General features: G+C 42.0%; 1 protein-coding gene across 1 annotated transcript in view; it reads left to right on the top strand.

The window, feature by feature from the left end:
- Positions 1–762: 762 nt before the first annotated feature.
- Positions 763–18,233, top strand: part of ALK (ALK receptor tyrosine kinase) — a 679,199-nt gene continuing 661,728 nt past the window's right edge. The window contains exon 1 of the mRNA XM_082744992.1: positions 763–2,828. Coding sequence (XP_082601118.1) covers positions 2,114–2,828 — 715 coding nt within the window. The 5' untranslated portion in view covers positions 763–2,113. The remainder of the gene's footprint in view (positions 2,829–18,233) is intronic.

Genomic DNA, 18,233 nt, shown 5'->3' with positions numbered 1-18,233 from the left:
CTTGGCAATCAACCTTTGACAAGAAGGATCGGAGGGGATTTATGTGAACCTAATACTATAGTCTTTGGTCCTAGTGAACCACTTGTTATAAACACAGCCATTATTTGAATTCTGTGTTGGCAGCTCAGGAGAGATGAAGGGAAAGAGAGACCAGAGGTATAGTCCTTACTTTACAGATGAATAAAAAATGGTCTTTGGTAATGAACTCTCATTCCCGAGACTGTGAGCAAGTGTTGGATCATTATTCCTTCCAGCTAAGTCACCTCTAGATTTTCTTGGCCTGTTACTCATAGAGGGATAGGCAGTATGAATAAGAGCACACGAGGGAGGGCCTGGGATGCACATATGACTGTGTGACCCAAAGAAAATCAATTACCATCTTGGCAACTCTGTTGTCTCATCGCTAAAGCTGAGATTTAAAATATTTACCTTGCAGAGAATAAAAGAGGTGACACATGTTCAAGTACCATTCTGAGAAAATGCAGGATGACTGACAGGTCTGAAATGTACTTGCTGTAGCTGAAGAACTCTTAGAAATCATGTCACTCTACCTCCACACTGCTAACTTTTCTTCATGTGGATGGCAAAACCGCCAGGTTCCCAGGAATGCGTTTAAATAATGGAAGGGTCAGGGAAGATTCTATCTCAGGGCCCTAATCCAAGCTGTTCTTGGCTTTGGCAATGTCGTGCTGCCTCTCCTCCCACTCCTCCCTTCCCCTCGCCTCCACTTTTATTCTAGAACCAGATTTTCTGAAGTCGGACCCGTTTAATCTCTTAAATGCATAATTAGGGAGAGTGCTTGATTGTAAAGGCCTCTTCCAATCCTCCCATTTATCCAAAACACGCTCCTGTTCACAAGGCAGAGAAATAGGGCAGGGAATCGGGAGGAAGGGAAGGAGAGAGGGGAGAGGGATGGAGGGAGGGCGGGGCGGGCCCTGTGCTTTTCTCAATGAATGCCGAGGCCTCTGCAGATTTGCATAGAATCCCGTCTAGCCGCGCGATTGGTTGGCGGGTGCGAGCGGGGCTGGGCGGGCCTGGGTGAGCCTGGCAGTGGCGCGGAGTTGGCGTTCGAGCTCCGCCCCCAGCACGGCCCCGCCCCCTCCCGGCGCGAGCTCGCGACTCTGCCAGCTGCAAGTGGCGGGCGCCCAGGCAGATGCGATCCAGCGGCTCCGGGGGCGGCAGCAGAGGTAGCAGCTGGCACATCCCGTCACCGCTGTCCTGAGGGTCGCACAGCACAGAGGCGCCTTTCGGCCGCCCTCTGCTCAGCCACCCGAAGCCGGGGCGGGGGCGGCTGCCGTTGGGTGAGGAGGGGCAGCAAGATTTTGGGCTCTCTTGCCCCGGAATGCTTTCATTCGGCTGCTGCCGCTGGGGCCGCTTCCGTGCCTGAGAAGTCTGAGCATAGGAGACGCGGGAGAGCAAGGACGCTGCAAACTTGGCACCACGGCGGCTTGAGCCTCTGCTTCACAGTGCGGGGGCTCGATTCAAGCCCAGAAGTTCAGCGAGCAGTGCAATCCGCAGACTTCCCGCTGCGGAGGGTTGCAGGAGGGTGCGCGAGAAAGCAACCCCTGCCCCGGGTTTTCCCCTACACTAAGGGAGAGAAGCTCAGAAGCCAAGAGAAGCGCAGAGGAAGGAGCTAGGACACCAGAACGCTCGGAGCCATCGTTCTCAGCTGGAAAGTTGCGGAGGATTGGAGGCTGCTGGAGAGCAGACAGACCACAGCTCTAGCCGCGGGGGGCAGGAGAGGACGGCACCCTGCTGCCGCCTCCCTTCAACCATAGTAGTTTCTCTTGTTCCGGAGCGCAGCAAGCTACAGACGAAGGCGCGGCACTCGTCTCTGGACGCCAGAGGCACAGGGTCCCAGCTGCTGAGCCCGAGGCGCTTAGGGTCTCTTGACACGCCCCGAGCTTCTAGCCCCATTTTACTGAGACTCCTCCTTGTCTCCTAGCAGTTGGAGGAAAACGAGAGAATCGAGTGCACGCATAATCCCCCAGAGATCAGGTGGAAGGAGCCTTGCAGGACTAAGGACTATTCGGAGACCCTTCTAATTTGAGGGGAAGTGAAGGGCAAGGCTGGATAGTGGGGAGTCTAGTATAAACAACGCCTCTCTGGCGGGATGGGATCTTTAGAGCTCGTAGGGCTGCTGCTGCTGCTTTCAGTGGCAGCCTCGGGCTCAGGGACCGGTATTGAGACCGAGACTGGGACTGGGACCGGGACCGGGACCGGGACCGGCCAGCTCGTGGGCTCACCCGCCATGGGGCCAGCTCTGCAGCCTCGGGAGCCGCTCAGCTACTCACGTCTGCAGAGGAAGAGCCTGGCGGTAGACTTTGTGGTGCCCTCGCTCTTCCGCGTCTATGCCCGGGACCTGCTGCTGCCGCTTTCGTCTTGGTCGGAGTCGAGGGCTGGCCGGACGGAGGCGCGCGGCTCGCTGGCTCTAGACTGCGCCCCACTACTTCGGCTGGTGGGGCCACCGCCCACGGTCTCCTGGACAGAAGGCCCCAGTTCAGCAGCCCCGGCCCCTGCACGGACGCTGACCAGGGTGCTGAAGGGCGGCTCGGTTCGCAAGCTGCGGCGCGCCAAGCAGCTGGTGCTGGAGCTGGGAGAGGAGGCGATCCTTGAGGGCTGCGTCGGGCCCCCAGAGGAGGTGACTGCAGGACTGCTCCAGTTCAACCTCAGCGAGCTGTTCAGCTGGTGGATTCACCATGGTGAAGGGCGGCTGAGGATCCGCCTGATGCCAGAGAAGAAGTCTTCCGAAGTGGGCAGAGAGGGAAGGCTGTCCGCGGCGATCCGCGCCTCCCAGCCCCGCCTTCTCTTCCAGATCTTGGGGACCGGTGAGCAGCTCCCGCCTGAACGTGTTGGGTTTTGTATTTTTAGACACATCAGTTTGCAACCGCTGTCAACTGACCCCTGTTTCCAAAACCCAGTCTCTGGTTCTTAGCTCTTTTCCTCCTACCACAAGCCTCCTCTCTCCCGTTAGACCATATTTTCTTATTTTCTTCCTGAACACAGTCACTCCCCAAGGGTTTTCCTTCCTCTCCAGCAACCAAGTTGGGAGAAAAGTTTTCTCTTATTGGCAGAATGCCTCTTTCTACCGACTTATATAGCGTTCTAGCCAAAATGAGATGCTCTTCTAATGGGGGCCCCTTGGATGGTTGAAATGCCCTTATTACTTCTGTGTTTTAAGCTTAGCTCTAAATCTCAAGACTCTTGTCCATCTTCCCATCCCCTTGTTCCTCTTCCTGGCCATCACAGATGTGGGAAATATAGTACACATTCTCAGAGAACATAGAACTCTTCTTCATCTTGTTGAATCCTACCTAGCTGTCCCTTTCAAATGTTGGCTTACCTAGGAATTGCCTCTTCACTAATTTTTCTGCCCCTTTTCTCCAACCCATGTGCTGGCCACTCTCAGCCTCCTGTTTTTCCTCTTAAATGTTGATGGGAGAGCCCCAGAGGAAATAAGGAACATGGGACAGGAGGGAGATATGAAGAAGAGGGAGCAAACTTGCCAAGATTGTCTCCCTTTGAGGGAGTAAGTATGAAGCCAGGAGAGACAATAGTTGAATTCTCTTTCTTTTTCTGCTACCCCCCTCCCCCCAACCTCTAATTCTTAGCCTGTATGTCCGCAGTAGCAGCTCTGGGTGACAGTCTCTGGCAGGCCTGTTTCACTGCAGATCTCTCTGCTGGAGACTCCTGAAATGAGGTTTCTGTTTCATTTACTCTCACATTTTCTTCTCCTATTCACTGAGTTGGGTGTGTGTGCGCAGGCACTTACTTCTAACTCTTCCCATAGTATTCTTTGACTGGAAAACCAGGTGGTTTTGAATGGATGTTTCTCTCCTAAGACCACTGGGGAAAGGCTCAGTGAATAAAATACACCATGTAAATGAATGAGAAAGCACAGAAAAGAAATCATGCCTTTAAAATGCCTACACTAATTCCATTGAGCAAACCCAGCCTCTTTTATATCATTCTCATCATCAGAAATAAATGAAATTTTTATGCTCCACTGGTTACTAATGTCTAGCGTTAATTGGATGGAGAGCACTGAAAAGAGCCCACTGTAGAGCTACAAGTATCTTCCATGCTTGTCCTGGTGCACACATATACTCCCCCCTACACTCACTACACTGCTGAAGCAGGGACATTTACAGGCTGAGGTTCTTCAGTCATTGCATACACATGGAACCTACTGGTATGTCATCCCCGAGGAAAACAGTCTGGATGCATAGTTCAGCATTAGTGTTGGTGGCACTGGCACCTAAGATGACCCCTTTGTGTTCAGGGCTGGAATTTATATTAAGAGGCAGAATCGATAGTAAGAGGCAGGGTCTGATGGGTGTGATGGCGCCTTCTGTGAACTGAGCTAGGAGACCAATACTGTGGTCTCACCACAGATACTTTCATGAAGAACAGCTGTGCTTTATGTCAGCCTGACTTCTGTGGTTTATATGTACAGTGTCTTCTTCTAAATTCCCACAGTACTTGGAATGGGTCTAGGGATGACTTCTTGGGCAATGTGGAGTTTCTTCTCCCTTCGTATCAGTGAGCATCTCTGGAGCTTTTCCTGTTACCTCTTGTCAAATGACCATGGGCCCAGCAGTCTAGATCAGCTATTGTGAGATGTTGGTGACAGATAAAATGGGTCCTTTCCATGGCCCTGAACTTGCCTACTGTCAACAGACAGGTTGCATGAAGTTGTCAGTGTGTGTCTCAGAAGCTTCATATGCTTATTGCATTTGAAAAATATACTCCAGTCAAGCCTCAGGTAAGCTGCTGAACAGGGGACTTTCATGTAGAGAGGAGTGTGTTTTAAGAGCTTGTCTGCTGCTGCCAGGGGGGATGCTCTGTGAGTGTCCCAAGTCCTCCCAAGTCCCATCGTAGTCCATTTGGCAGTTGGACCAAGGCCTTATGCATCATTTGACACATCCAGCACTGCTGTTTTCAGAAAGAGCCAGGATTCTGTCATTAAAAAGCTAGAAATTTTGGCCAAGCATTTTTCAGCAGCATTGGGATCAAATGATTATTGATGGGATCACATAAGACAGTAAGTGTAACTGGATGAGCTCTCCGTGACCTGCAGGGAGACAGGCAGCTTATTGAAAAGCACTTCGGGCCTTGTAGTGATCACACTTGGAACAGGCTGGGCTGTCCTGCTCCGAGGCATATGCTGTTTCCCATTAGGCAGCTGGCCATGCAGGACTAGCCTCTTGCCTTTCCACTGCCTCCCCAGCCTCATTCAGATATGGTTTCCACCAAAGACCTCCCTGTGGAGGGAGTGGACAAACTCTGCTCTATCATGATTCATGTTTGGGGCAACATAAATCATGTGGTTCCATTCACTTTCCTGTATGAAAATTCAAGCTTAGGGTCTCACACTTGGGTTGATTTTACTGTTTGTTGCATTTGAGAAAATGGGTTTATTCTTTTTAAATAGGCTCGTGTCGTAGAAGAGGCATTCAACTCCTCTGTGACATAGGATCCTCAAGCAGACAAAGGGAAAATAGGCACGGCTCAGCTTGCCTCTTCCTGCTTCTGCACAAATGACCAGTGATCTGGTCTAGAGGGGCACAGGCATGCTGACGGGGCTAACTGTGAGGAGGGGAGAGGAGAGGAAGGGTGTTCTGTCCACTCTCCTTGTGGTGACTGGCCTGCAGCAGCTCATTTGTTTCAGACTGAGGATAGCTTCCTGAATCTCAACAGGATCGTGACCAGGGATCAAAATGGAAAAGCACCCAGTCAGGATAAAGCAGTTACTTTGTATTGCTTGTGGTTTGGGATGTCTGAGAGGCCTCCTAATGCATGACATGCAAATGTTTTTTCTCTGTGGGTTGCTCTGAATTCAAAAATGGGATCACTATTTCAAAGCACTCATTTATGGAAAGTAGAAGGTTAGAAGGGTAGATAGGCCATTGCTGAGACTATATGAACTTCGGTACATCATTCTGGGCCAGTCCAAACCTCAGAAAAGATGTCTGCCACACCGCTCACAGCCCTACTTCTTAGCTTATTTTGTGAATGTTCTGATGTCTTGCTTCTGCCATCCCCCATGCAGAGGCCTAGAGGATATTGACTTGTAGGATAGGAGGGCCTGTTTCTCTGTAAGCACCCCCCTCTCCCTCCTGGAAAGGGGATATATGACTGGGGATTTTACATGTACTATGAAGAGTCCTGAGAAACTTAAAGTAGATGTATGCAGTGCGATACACCTGACCCTTGACCTCACATATCTTTCAGTCCCTTCCAATTTTATTTCTGGAGAGGGTGAAGGGAGCCAAGGAAGATAGAAAGGAAGTCAGAGCTCCCAGAAGGGATATCAGTTATTGGAGGTGAATTGGGAGAATTGGAACTGGTCCAGAGAAGAGCAGAGAGCTGATTTAAGACTTGAAGGGACCGATTTATGGTGAAAGATGAAAAGAATTAAATATATATGGCTGAGTGAAGTGGCAGTGAAGGGAATGCCATGGTAACAGTCTACAAATCTCTGAAGAGGGAGAGGCTGTGAAGGAGAGTAGCCATATAGTGTAGCCCATAGGAGTAAAAGGATGAGACTCGCAGAAGGAAACTTTAGGGCAGATATCAGGGAAACCTTATTTTCTGACATTGATATTCCTCTGACTATGGAATGGAATTCCAAAGGAGCAAAGAGTAAGGTGAGATGTGGGTCAGATAAACCACAGCATTCATAATTAATCAGTGTTATATTTGGAAGTGTTGAGAAGCCACAACAGGCAGGAGAGCTGGGATGGGGAACATCAGCGGGAAACAGGATCTTTCAGGATCCAACTTTCAAGAGACCTTGGACATTGGTGTTCCCTGTAGGAAAAGATAAAAACTGCATATGTGTCTTTGAAATTGGTTGAGATGCACTTACAAAGAAGATAGTGATGAGAACAATATTTTGAAATTACCAGGTTTATTTATCTCTGCCTCTGGACTGAGGCAGAGTATTTCTGTGGGGTGTTGTCTGTCTGTCCCCTGTGGGGGAGTCATACCTGGAGAGCATTACACATCTGAGATGCATCTCTACTATGCATGTCATCAGGCCTTTGGGCACGGTGGGAGATACCTGGCTCTTGAGAAGACGAGACCAGTTCTAGATTTGATGGACTCCTCCTGGCTCCTACTGGCTACTTGAAAACCCTTTGGCATACTGAGAAAATATATATATATATACATACATATATATATATGTATGTATATATATATATACATACATATATATATATGGCGTTAGATTATATATAGGGATATATATAGGGATTATATATAGGGATATTATATATAGGCTATATCTATAGATATATATATCTATAGATATAGCTATGGCCGTATCTATATTTTCCTATCTATCTATGTGGCTGTTAGAGAGGTGGAATACATCTAAATCCATTTGATATTTTCACAAATTGACAAAAGAAAAAGAAGGAAAGCCCATGAGGGGTTTGTGTGCGTGGTGTGGGAGGAAGGTGTTACCATTAGTAAAACTGAATGCTTTTAAGGAAGTGTGTCTTGTGAAGGACAAGGCCACTGGCTTGCAGGTGGGAGAAGAGAGGAAGAGTTGTGTCAGCAGAAGTGGTGGCCCCTGCCACTCCTAGGATTACTGCCCGATTACCTCACTTTGTGGGAATTTGCCCAGCCTGGTTCATAAAGGACATTTTGCCTGTCTTTATAACCATTAATAATGTCCTATTATGGTTTTAAGACATTTTATAATTTATAAAGAACTTTCAAATGTATTATTTTTTCCAGTCTTACAGTGGGCAAGGCAAGTATTTGCTTTATTTTATAAATGAAGTAACTGGAATCTGGCTATTTGGTAAGGATTTTTTTCAGGGTAAAAGGTGGTAGGCCTAGAAACTTTAACTTATGGATCAAGAGGGTGTGAGATGCTGAATGCTGTGTTAGGTCCTGGCTAGGACTACACATCTTTTTGCCTTCAAATTGGGACTCTTTTCACTAAAGGAATAATCTCAAGATACAGATTATAAATAACAAAGACATGTAAATAGATGAAAAGCTTTACATTATCCTTGTCAGAAGGCCATACAACAAATATTTGGTGTTTGAGAGCCATGAATTGGAAAAGTTCTTTAACATCTTTTATTTTCTTAAAATCTTTGAGATCCAGTTTCATCATTAGTAAAATAGTGATAGTAAAAGTTCCTATCTCAAGATGTTGTCATGGAAATTGAATTAGAAGAGACGTGTAAATCTGTAACCTAACGCCTGACATAATAAAGTGCTCCATCGATATGAACCATATGGCTTTTCCTAGCAGAGGCAACACTGCAGTGTCTGGTTGTGCAGGTTGTGTACTCTGTAACTCCAAGAGTTGCATATACATTTAAGTTTATTTAAATGGTGCCATCTGGAGTTGTGTAGTCCCTCTTTGTGGCCAGATGTGACCTTGGCAGAAGCAGTCGTAATACTGTGGACTCCCATGCAACTAACTACTAATTCCTGATGTAAGTGGGATCCAGTGGCAGTGGGGAGAGTGACAGGGTGATACTTCCTATTGTCTTACCTAGAAATGTGGATGGGGAGAATTGAGGTGTGATATTTACTTCATTTCTATCCACTAGTATCCTCCAAGGTCTTTTGACCTTGGATTTGGCTCAGAGATTCAAGCAGCATATTCACAACCCCATTATTTTTTTCTTCTACACAAAGAAAGCAAGCTTTAACTTAATGAAGATATGAAATCTAATGATGAAGAACAAGTTAGAGGCATTACAGAACAGCAGTTTTCAGATGGTGGATCTTTCTTAATGGAGAGCAATGTGTGTAGTTCAAGCCCCTCAGTGCCCAGAGGGGTGCTTTGCCATTGACCTCCGGTAATTTCTTTGTCATACATAGCTGGAACTATGTCTTTTCATCTCTGGCTTCACCATTCATTGTCAAGTGGAAGGCAGGAGAGAGATGGAAGGTGCCAACTGGTTGATGGACATGTGCCCATTAAGAGCAATTAGACCTTTGAGATTCCATGAAGACACATAGCCCAGGGACTTGAGTAGGAGGCTACCTCAGAAAAGTGGCTCAACCTAAAAGATTCTGTTAAGCATCCATATTGCATTTTATAGATAGTATTTTTTATGAGCCATGGCTGATCCATTGCTTTCAAAAGATGTACATGGATGTTATTTTTTCTTGGGGGTAGAAGGAGCCTAGGACATTTTTGTGAGGATAGTTATAGGCCCAGAGGTTATGTGACAAGAGTTGCGAATAAACTTACCAAAGATCCCTAGGGGTGTCTTCTTTCTTATAGCCACTATGTTGTCCTCCAGTCTAGGATGTGGCCAGTGTTTCTTTCTTTCTTTCTTTTTTTTTTTTTTAAAGTAAAGTTCTTTTTGTTTTTGTTCTCTTTTTTAAATTTTTATTTTGTTTATTATGTTCGGTTAGCCCCTGTATAGTGCATCATTAATTTTTGACATAGTGATCAATGATTCATTAGTTGAGTATAATACGCAGTGCTGATCATAGCATGTGCCCTCCTCAATACTCATCACCCAATTACCCCATCCCCCCAACCTCTCCCTCCCTTCTGAAACACTCAATTTTTTTCCCAGAGTCCAGATTCTTTCATGGTTTATCTCCCTCTGATTTCTCCCCCTTCAGTTTTCCCTCCCTTCCTCTGCAATCCTCCATACTATTCCTTATGTTCCACATATGAGTGAAACCATATGCTAACTGTCTTTCTCTGCTTGACTTATTTCACTTAACATAATCCCCTCCAGTTCCATCCATGTTGATGCAGATGGTAGGTATACATCCTCTCTCATGGCTGGAGAATATTCCATTGTATATATGGACAACATCTTTATTCATCTGTTGAAGGGCATCTCATATCCTTCCAGAGTTTAGCTGTTGTAGACATTGCTGCTATGAACACTGAGGTGCATATGCCCTTTTTTTTCACTCTGTGTATATCTTTGGGGTAAATAGCTAGTAATACAATTCCTGGGTCATAGGGTAGTTCTATTTTTAACATCTTAGGGAACCTCCATACTGTTTTCCAGAGTGACTGTACTAGCTTGCATTCCCACCAGCAGTGTACGAGGGTTACCCTTTCTCCACATCCTCTCCAACACATGATGTTTACTGTCTTGTTAATTTTTGCCATTCTAACTGGTGTGAGGTGGTATCTCATTGTGATTTTGATTAGTATTTCTCTGATGGCTAGTGGTGTTGAGCATTTTTTCATGTGTCTGTTAGTCATTTGTATGTCTTCTTTGGAAAAGTATCTGTTCATGTCTTCTGTTCATTTATTGGCTGGATTATTTGTTTTTTATGAGTGTTGAGTTTGAAAAGTTCTTTAAAGATCTTGGATACCAGCCCTTTATCTGTAATGTCATTTGCAAGTAACTTCTCCCATTCCGTGGGTTGCCTCTTAGTTTTGTTGACTATTTCCTTTGCTGTGCAGAAGCTTTTTATCCTGATGAAGTCCCAGAAGTTCATTTTTGCTTTTGTTTCCCTTGCCTTTGGAGATGTGTCTTGAAAGAGGTTACTATGGAGGCCAGTGTTTCCTAACCTAGTGGAAACCCGGGCTTTTTCATATGGGCCAAGTTTGGAGAAAGGAGCAGTTTAAAAGAGTGTTGTCCTGGTGGGGAAATAGGGAGGGGGTGGGGGATATCTTAGTACCTTTATTGCTGAGCCAGATTTCTCAAAACAACTTTTTTTTTTTTTAATTCAGTAAATTTTGTGATGAACTTTCCAGCTGGGCTCTTATGAGCTTGGGTCCTGTCCCAGAAAAATTCTCTCAGATTCACTTGGTGAACATAGGCATTCCAGAATGTGCGAAGTCCCAGAACCAGGGAAAGCTCTGCTGGGACAGATACATCCATCCACTTGGTTAATTAAGAGTCTTTATTTTTTGAACTCTTACTTTTATGGTTATATAACAACAGGTGCCTGGAGAGGTAGGGAGTGAGAATTCCCTGGAGTAAGGAAAAGGCTAAAAGGAAGATGTGAAAATAAAAACAAAGGAAATCTAAGCAAACATAAAGGAAATCAGGCAACTGGCCAGAGGAAATCAAAAGGAAACTTTAAACCATTGATTCTGTTTTTCCTCTTTTTATCTTTTATTCAGTTTTCATTGGAATATGGTTCATGAAGGTGGGCATGGGCAGGTCTCCTTTATAGATCCTTTCCACATTTTCAGCCCAGGTAATTAAAATAAGTGTTCTGTGATGAAGGGAACACTAGATTGGGAGCTAGAAGGCTTAGATTCCATTATGATACTGGCCTTTTTAAAATCTTTGACATCTTGTGCAACTACCTTAAACTTGTTGAACCTCTGGGACTTTTTTCCTAAAGGAGAAAATACAGAACTTGTCTTGACTACCTCATGGAGTGAGAGCATCATATAAAATAACCTCCATGGGAGATTTGGTTCTGGATTATTCAGAAAAAAATCTATAAGGCTGTAAAAGAATGAATGTGTACAAGATCATAAATGCATGAGATTCTACTTTATCAATTCATAATTTCAACCAACCTTGGCATTGGGGAGCAGCAGTGCCAGCTCCTAGATTTTGAGGCAGGTGTTGGGCTTCATTTAAGAGCTCAGTAGCCCTGAAGAGGGGTTAAGTGGCCCCTTCCCACAGTTTCTCGGAATTAGATCCTTTCATTGAAGTAATTTTCTTCAATCCCAGGCTTTTCTGGAAAAGAATTTATAGCTGTGGGACATAGGAACTTGTACTTTAACATCAGAAAATTATTTTTTAATGGAATGATGACAAATACAATGATGTACATTGAGTATGTTGTTCTCATGTGTATCTTGATTATAATTCACATATGCAGCATCCATATAATCACTATCCACATAAAGATTCAGAGCATTTCTGGCATCCCAGGAAGTTCCTGTTTAAGCCATTATGTGGACATATATTGTCAGTTGTCTTAAGTTGTTTCTGGAATTGCTGAATTCTATGGTAAATATATGTTTAACTTTGTAAGAAATGGACAAACTGTTGTTACAAGCAGTTATGCCTTATGGTCCCACCAGTAATGTATGAGAATCCTTGAGAATGCTTGATATTGTTAGCTTGTGGTGGTAGCTCGTTGTTTTAATGTATACTTTTTTGTGTGTTGGTTATCTAATATAGCATAAGAAATTAGCTAAAAAATTATCAGAATAATAGTAACAATTTATCTATTATGGTTCCTATGAGTTAGGAATTTGGGAATAGCTTGACTAGGTATTCTTTGCTTGGAGTCTCTCATGAGATAACATTCAGATATCAGCCAAGGATGCAGTCATCTTAAATCTTGGCTGGAGCTGCAGGATCTGCTTGCATGGTGCCTCCTCGCTCATAGGGCTAGCGAGCTGATGCTGGCTAGTGATGGGAAGTCTCATTTTTTCTCCAGGTATTCCTGTCCGTAGGGCTGCTGGAGCATCCTTGTTACCTGATATCTGGCTTCCCTGAGAATGAGCATCCATTGAGATAATATGATCTTTTGGGGGGTAATTATTATGGATCACAGTATTTGATTTTCAAATATTGAATTAGCTTCATATTCTCAGGATAAGCCACATGGTGATTTTATATATATATATATATATATATATATATATATATAATTTTTTAAATATATATTGATGGATCAGCTCACTAATACCTTGTTGACAATTTCTGCATCTGTGTTCATGAAGATTATTGGTCTGTAGGTCTCTTTTCTCTGACAGGCTTTAAGGTGTGGGTAATGCTGGGCTCATAAAATGAGTTGTGAAATGTTTCCTCTTCTATTTCTCCTGGAAGAGAATTGTAGTTTTTTCTTTCTTGAATTTTTGTGTTTTTTTTTTTTTAAAGATTTTATTTATTTATTTGACAGAGAGAGATCACAAGTAGGCAGAGAGGCAGGCAGAGAGAGAGAGGAGGAAGCAGGCTCCCTGCTGAGAAGAGAGCCCGATGCGGGACTCGATCCCAGCACCCTGAGATCATGACCTGAGCCGAAGGCAGCGGCTTAACCCACTGAGCCACCCAGGCGCCCCGAATTTTTGTTTAATAGAACTTGCCAGTGAGGCCTTCTTGGCTTGGTATATTCATTGTTTGGAAAGTTTTAAATTACTAATTATATTTATTGAATGATAATGATTATAAGAATATTCATATTATCTGTTTCTTTTTGAATGAATTTTAGTAGTTTGTGTCTGTCAGAAAGGTTCATTTCATTTATGTTGTTGAATTAATGCAAGTTAAATTGTTCATAATTTTCCCATTATTTTTTGTCTGTAGCATCAGTAGTGATATCCCTTCTTTCATATTTGATATTGGTAGTTTATATCATCTCTCTCTTTTCTTCATGGTAATTCTGGCTAGAGGTTTACCAATTTCATTGACTTTTTAAAGAAAATTTTGTGATACTGATTTCTTCTGTTATCCTTATTTAATTTTCATTGATTTATGCTCTTATTTTATTATCTTTCCTTCATTTTGTTTGCATTGCTTTAAATCATTCTTCCTGTTTCTAGTTTCTTATGGTGAAAACCTAGATCATTGATTTGAGTCCTTTCTTCTTCTTTTAAAAAATTTTAAAAAATATAGTGTATTATTTTACTCCAGGGGTAAGGTCTGTGAATCCTCAGTCTTACATAGTTCACAGCGCTCAACATAGCACATACCCTCCCCAATGTCCATAGCCCAGCCACTCTCTCCTCCCCCACCCCCCAACAGCCCTCAGTTTGTTTCCTGAGAGTAAGAGTCTCTTATGGTTTGAGATCTTTCTTCTTTTTCTGTTATAAGTATGTAATGGAAAAATTCTCTGTAATATCTCAGTTTAGAAACATCATATAAATTTTGTTATGTTATAATGAAATTTACTTTCTATTCAATTAAAATATTTAAAAATTTTCCATTTGGTGTTCTTTTGACTCATGGTTATATATCTGTCTTTTATTTCTGAATATTTGGGGATTTTCCAGATATCTTTCTCTTATTAGTTTCTAACTTAATTCGGATATTGTCTGAGAACACACTTGGTTTGATTTTAGTTATATAAAATTTGTTCAGGTTTGTTTTATGCCTCAGAATATGGTGTATCTTGCTGAATGTTCCATGTTCCACTGTTCAAAAGAACATTTTCTGTTATTGTTTGGTGGAGCATTCTATCAATGTCAATTAGGTCAATTGGGTCAATAGAGTTGTTCAGGTCTTTTGTACCCTTCCTTATTTTTTTGTGTTTGCTATTTGCATTACCAGTAGAGGACTCCGAAAGTGCCCAAGTTTTTTTGGCCTACTTTTCCTTCTAGTTCTATCATTTTTAATTTCATGTATTTTTTATTATGTTCAGTTAGCCAACATATAATACAGCATTAGTTTTTGTTGTAGTGTTCAGTGATTCATTAGTTGAATATAACACCCAGGTCTCATCACTATATGTGCCCTCCTTAACACCCATCACCTGGTTACCCCATCCACCTACCTCCATACCTCTGAAACCCTTAGTTTGTTTCCTAGAGTCCAGAGTCTTTCATGGTTTGTCACCCTCTCTGATTTCTTTCCATTCAGTTTCCCCCCCTTCCCCTGTGATCCTCCACACTATTCCTTATGTTCCACATATGAGTGAAACCATATGGTAATTGTCTTTCTCTGCTTGACTTATTTCACTTAACATAATCCCCTCCAGTTCCATCCATGATGATGCAGATGGTGGGTATTCATCCTCTCTCATGGCTGGATAATATTCCATTGTATACATGGACCACATCTTCTTTATCCATTCATCTGTTGAAGGGCATCTCAGCTTCTTCCACAGTTTGGTTGGCTATTGTAGACATCGCTGCTATGAATATTGGGGTGCATATGCCCTTTATTTTCACTATGTGTGTAACTTTGGGGGTAAATAACTAGTAGTACAGTTGCTGGGTCATAGGGTAGCTCTATTTAATGTCTTGAGGAACCTCCATACTGTTTTCCAGAGTGACTGTACTAGCTTGCATTCCCACCAACAGTGTAAGAGGGTTCCTCTTTCTCCACATCCTCTCCAACACATGATGTTTACTGTCTTGTTAATTTTTGCCATTCTAACTGGTGTGAGGTGGTATCTCATTGTGGTTTTGATTAGTATTTCTCTGATGGCTAGTGATGTTGAGCATTTTTCATGTGCCTGTTAGCCATTTGTATGTCTTCTTTGGAGAAGTGTCTGTTCATGTCTTCTGCCCATTTATTGACTGGATTATTTGTTTTTTGGGTGTTTTGTTTGAGGAGTTCTTTGTGAGGTGCCAACACATTTAGGATTAAGTCATTTCTTGACGATTTCACTCCTTTATTATTGTGTAATATGTCTTTTTATCCCTGGAGATATTAATATTTTGAAGTTGAATTAATATAGTCTTTTGGGTATCTTTTGATTATTGTGTATGTGGTATATCTGTTCCACTCTCTTAATTTATATCTTTATATTTATAGTGAGTTCCTTATAGAAAACATACTATTGGATATAGTGTGATTTTTAAAAAAATTTAATCTTATAGTCTTTGTCTTTTACTTGGTCTTTTAGGCCACTTGTATTTAATGTTATATTTGATATGGTTGGATTTAGGGTCTACCATTTTTTTTTTTTTGTTGTTTTTGTTTGGCTCTCTGTTTTAAGTTCTTCTCTTTTTCCTTTCTTGGTATCTTTTCGGTTATTAATATTTGAATATTTTTTAGTATTTCAGTTTTAATTTACCTGTTGGTTTTTGGTTTTATCTTTGTATTATTATTTTAGTGGTTGCTCTAGAGATTACATATATATGTATATATATATATTTGTGTATATATGCATGTTATAATTATATATACCTATATATGCATACTACATATCATATATATGTATGTATAAAATCTCACAGGTATTTTAAGTTGATGTTTACTACCTCAAGTAGAATATAGAGCCTTATAACCAAATAGGTCTCTTTACCCTCCCCCTTTGTTATAGTTGTCCTGTCTCTTTACCCTCCCTCTTTGTTATAGTTGTCCTATGTGCGATAGCTACATAATTAAAAATACTGCTAGATTATACACACACACATACACACAGACACACACACACACATACATATAGCTTTTAGCAGGTATATATATTTAACATAATTGAGAGAAGAAAACTAGTCCTTTATATTTACCCAGATATATAACATTTTTCTTTCTCTTCCTTGTTTTCTGAAGTTCCAGTTTCCCTACTTTATCATTTTTCCTTCAACCTAAAGAACTTCCTCTTTCATTTGTTTTAAAGCAGTTCCACTGACAACAAATGAGCTTAGTTTTCCTTTATCTGAGAATGTCCTTATTTCACCTTTATTTCTGAATTGTGGGTTGACGGGTCTTTTCTTTTTATACTTTAAGAATGCTGTTCCTCTATCCTTCATAGTTTCTGATAAGCATTCTGCCATTAAATTGTTTTTCCCTGTATGTAGCTGTTTTTAAGTTTTTTGTCTTTAGTTTTCAGAAGTTTGATTATTTGACAATTTGATTATGATAAGTCTATGCATGGTTTGCAGTTTGTTGAGATTCTTGAATCTGTAAGTTTATATCTTTTATGAAGTCTGGTGAGTTTTCAGCCATTATTTCCTCATTTTTTTCTGTACATTGCTTTTTCCTCTCCTCTGGGACTTTGATTACACAATTTTTAGATCATTTGCTACTGTCTCACGTTCTCTTGAGACTCTGCTAATTTCTTTTTTCAACTTTTTTCTTTCTGTTCTGCAGATTGGACGGGTTCTGACTCTTCCTCTCTTTCCATTTTGCTATAATTTGTAATACTAGATATTATGTTTTTCAGTTAAAATTTTGTTTTTTTTACTTTTATTTTTTGAAGTTTTCATTTATTTATGAGTGTGAGTGGGGGGAGCAGAGGGAGAAGCAGACTCCCCACTGAGCAGGGAGCCCGATGTGGAGCTCCATCCCAGAACCCTGTGATCATGACCTGAGCTGAAGGCAGACGCTTAACTGACTGAGCCACCCAGGGACCCCAAATTCTCTACTTTTAAAAGTAATTTCTATTTCCCTACTTAGAACTACTTTTTCATCAATTTTCCAGGATGTTTACTTTTCCCTCTTGGAACACAGTTATAACAGATTGCTTCTTTAAAGTCTTTGTCTAATCATTTCCACATCTGGATCATCTTGTTATTGGCATTTGTTGATTATCTTTACCTTTAAGGATTGGCCGAATAATAATAATGGCTGAATAATATTTCATTGTACATCTGCACCATATCTTCTTTATCCATTCATCAGTCGATGGACATTTGGGCTCTCTCCGTAGTTATTCAGTCATCATAAAGAATGGAATCTTGCCATTTGCAATGACATGAATGGAACTAGGGTGTATTATTCTAAATGAAATAAGTCATTCAGAGAAAGACAAATATCATATGTTCTCACTCATATGTGGAATTTAAGATTAACATGTTGGGAAGGGGGAAAAAAAAAGGAGAGAGGTAAGCAAGTCATAAGTGGCTCTGAACTTTAAAGAACAAACTGAGGGTTGATGGAGGGATGTGGGTTGGGGGTGGGCTACATTGGTGATGGGGATTAAGGTGGCCACGTCTGATGAGCACTGGGTGTTGTATGTAAGTGATGAATCACCGAATTCTGCTCCAGAAACCAATATTGCACTGTATGGTAACTAACACAATTTATATTAAAAAAAAAAAAAAACCACTTGGTCATTTATTTTGTTTTGTCTTGCTTTTGTATACTGAGTAATTTTACATCATATCCATGATTGCACATCATGTTTGGTCTGAGACCTGGGTGTATTTTAAATCTCAGTTTTTTTCTTAAAGACCCCCCCCCTTTTTTTTTTAAAGATTTTATTTATTTATTTGACAGACAGAGATCACAAGCAGATGGAGAGGCAGGCAGAGAGAGAGCGGGAAGGAGGCTCCCTGCTGAGTAGAGAGCCTGATGTGGGGCTTCATCCCAGGACCCTGAGATCATGACCTGAGCCGAAGGCAGAGACTTTAACCCACTGAGCCACCAAAGCGCCCCCTTAAAACCTTTTTTATGCTGATTTGAGTCTGTCCATACATGTGCTGCTTGGAGATCCTAGCAGCATCCTTGAGCTGGGATCCTAGGCCAGTTCCTTCATAGAATTAGCATATTTCTGTCTCTCCCCTCTAGAATTCTCTTTAAGCTCAGTTTTACCTATCTGTACTATGTTTGCACAGTTTGTGTGATCGGGACTGTCCTCGGGAAAAATAGAGAGATAATAAGGAGAAACAAATCAGGGATTCTCTCCATACT

Source organism: Mustela nivalis, assembly GCF_964662115.1.
Source record: "Mustela nivalis genome assembly, chromosome: 8".
NCBI lineage: Eukaryota > Metazoa > Chordata > Mammalia > Carnivora > Mustelidae > Mustela > Mustela nivalis.
The sequence above is the reverse complement of the archived record's forward strand: the minus strand, read 5'-3'. Positions and strand labels throughout refer to the sequence as shown.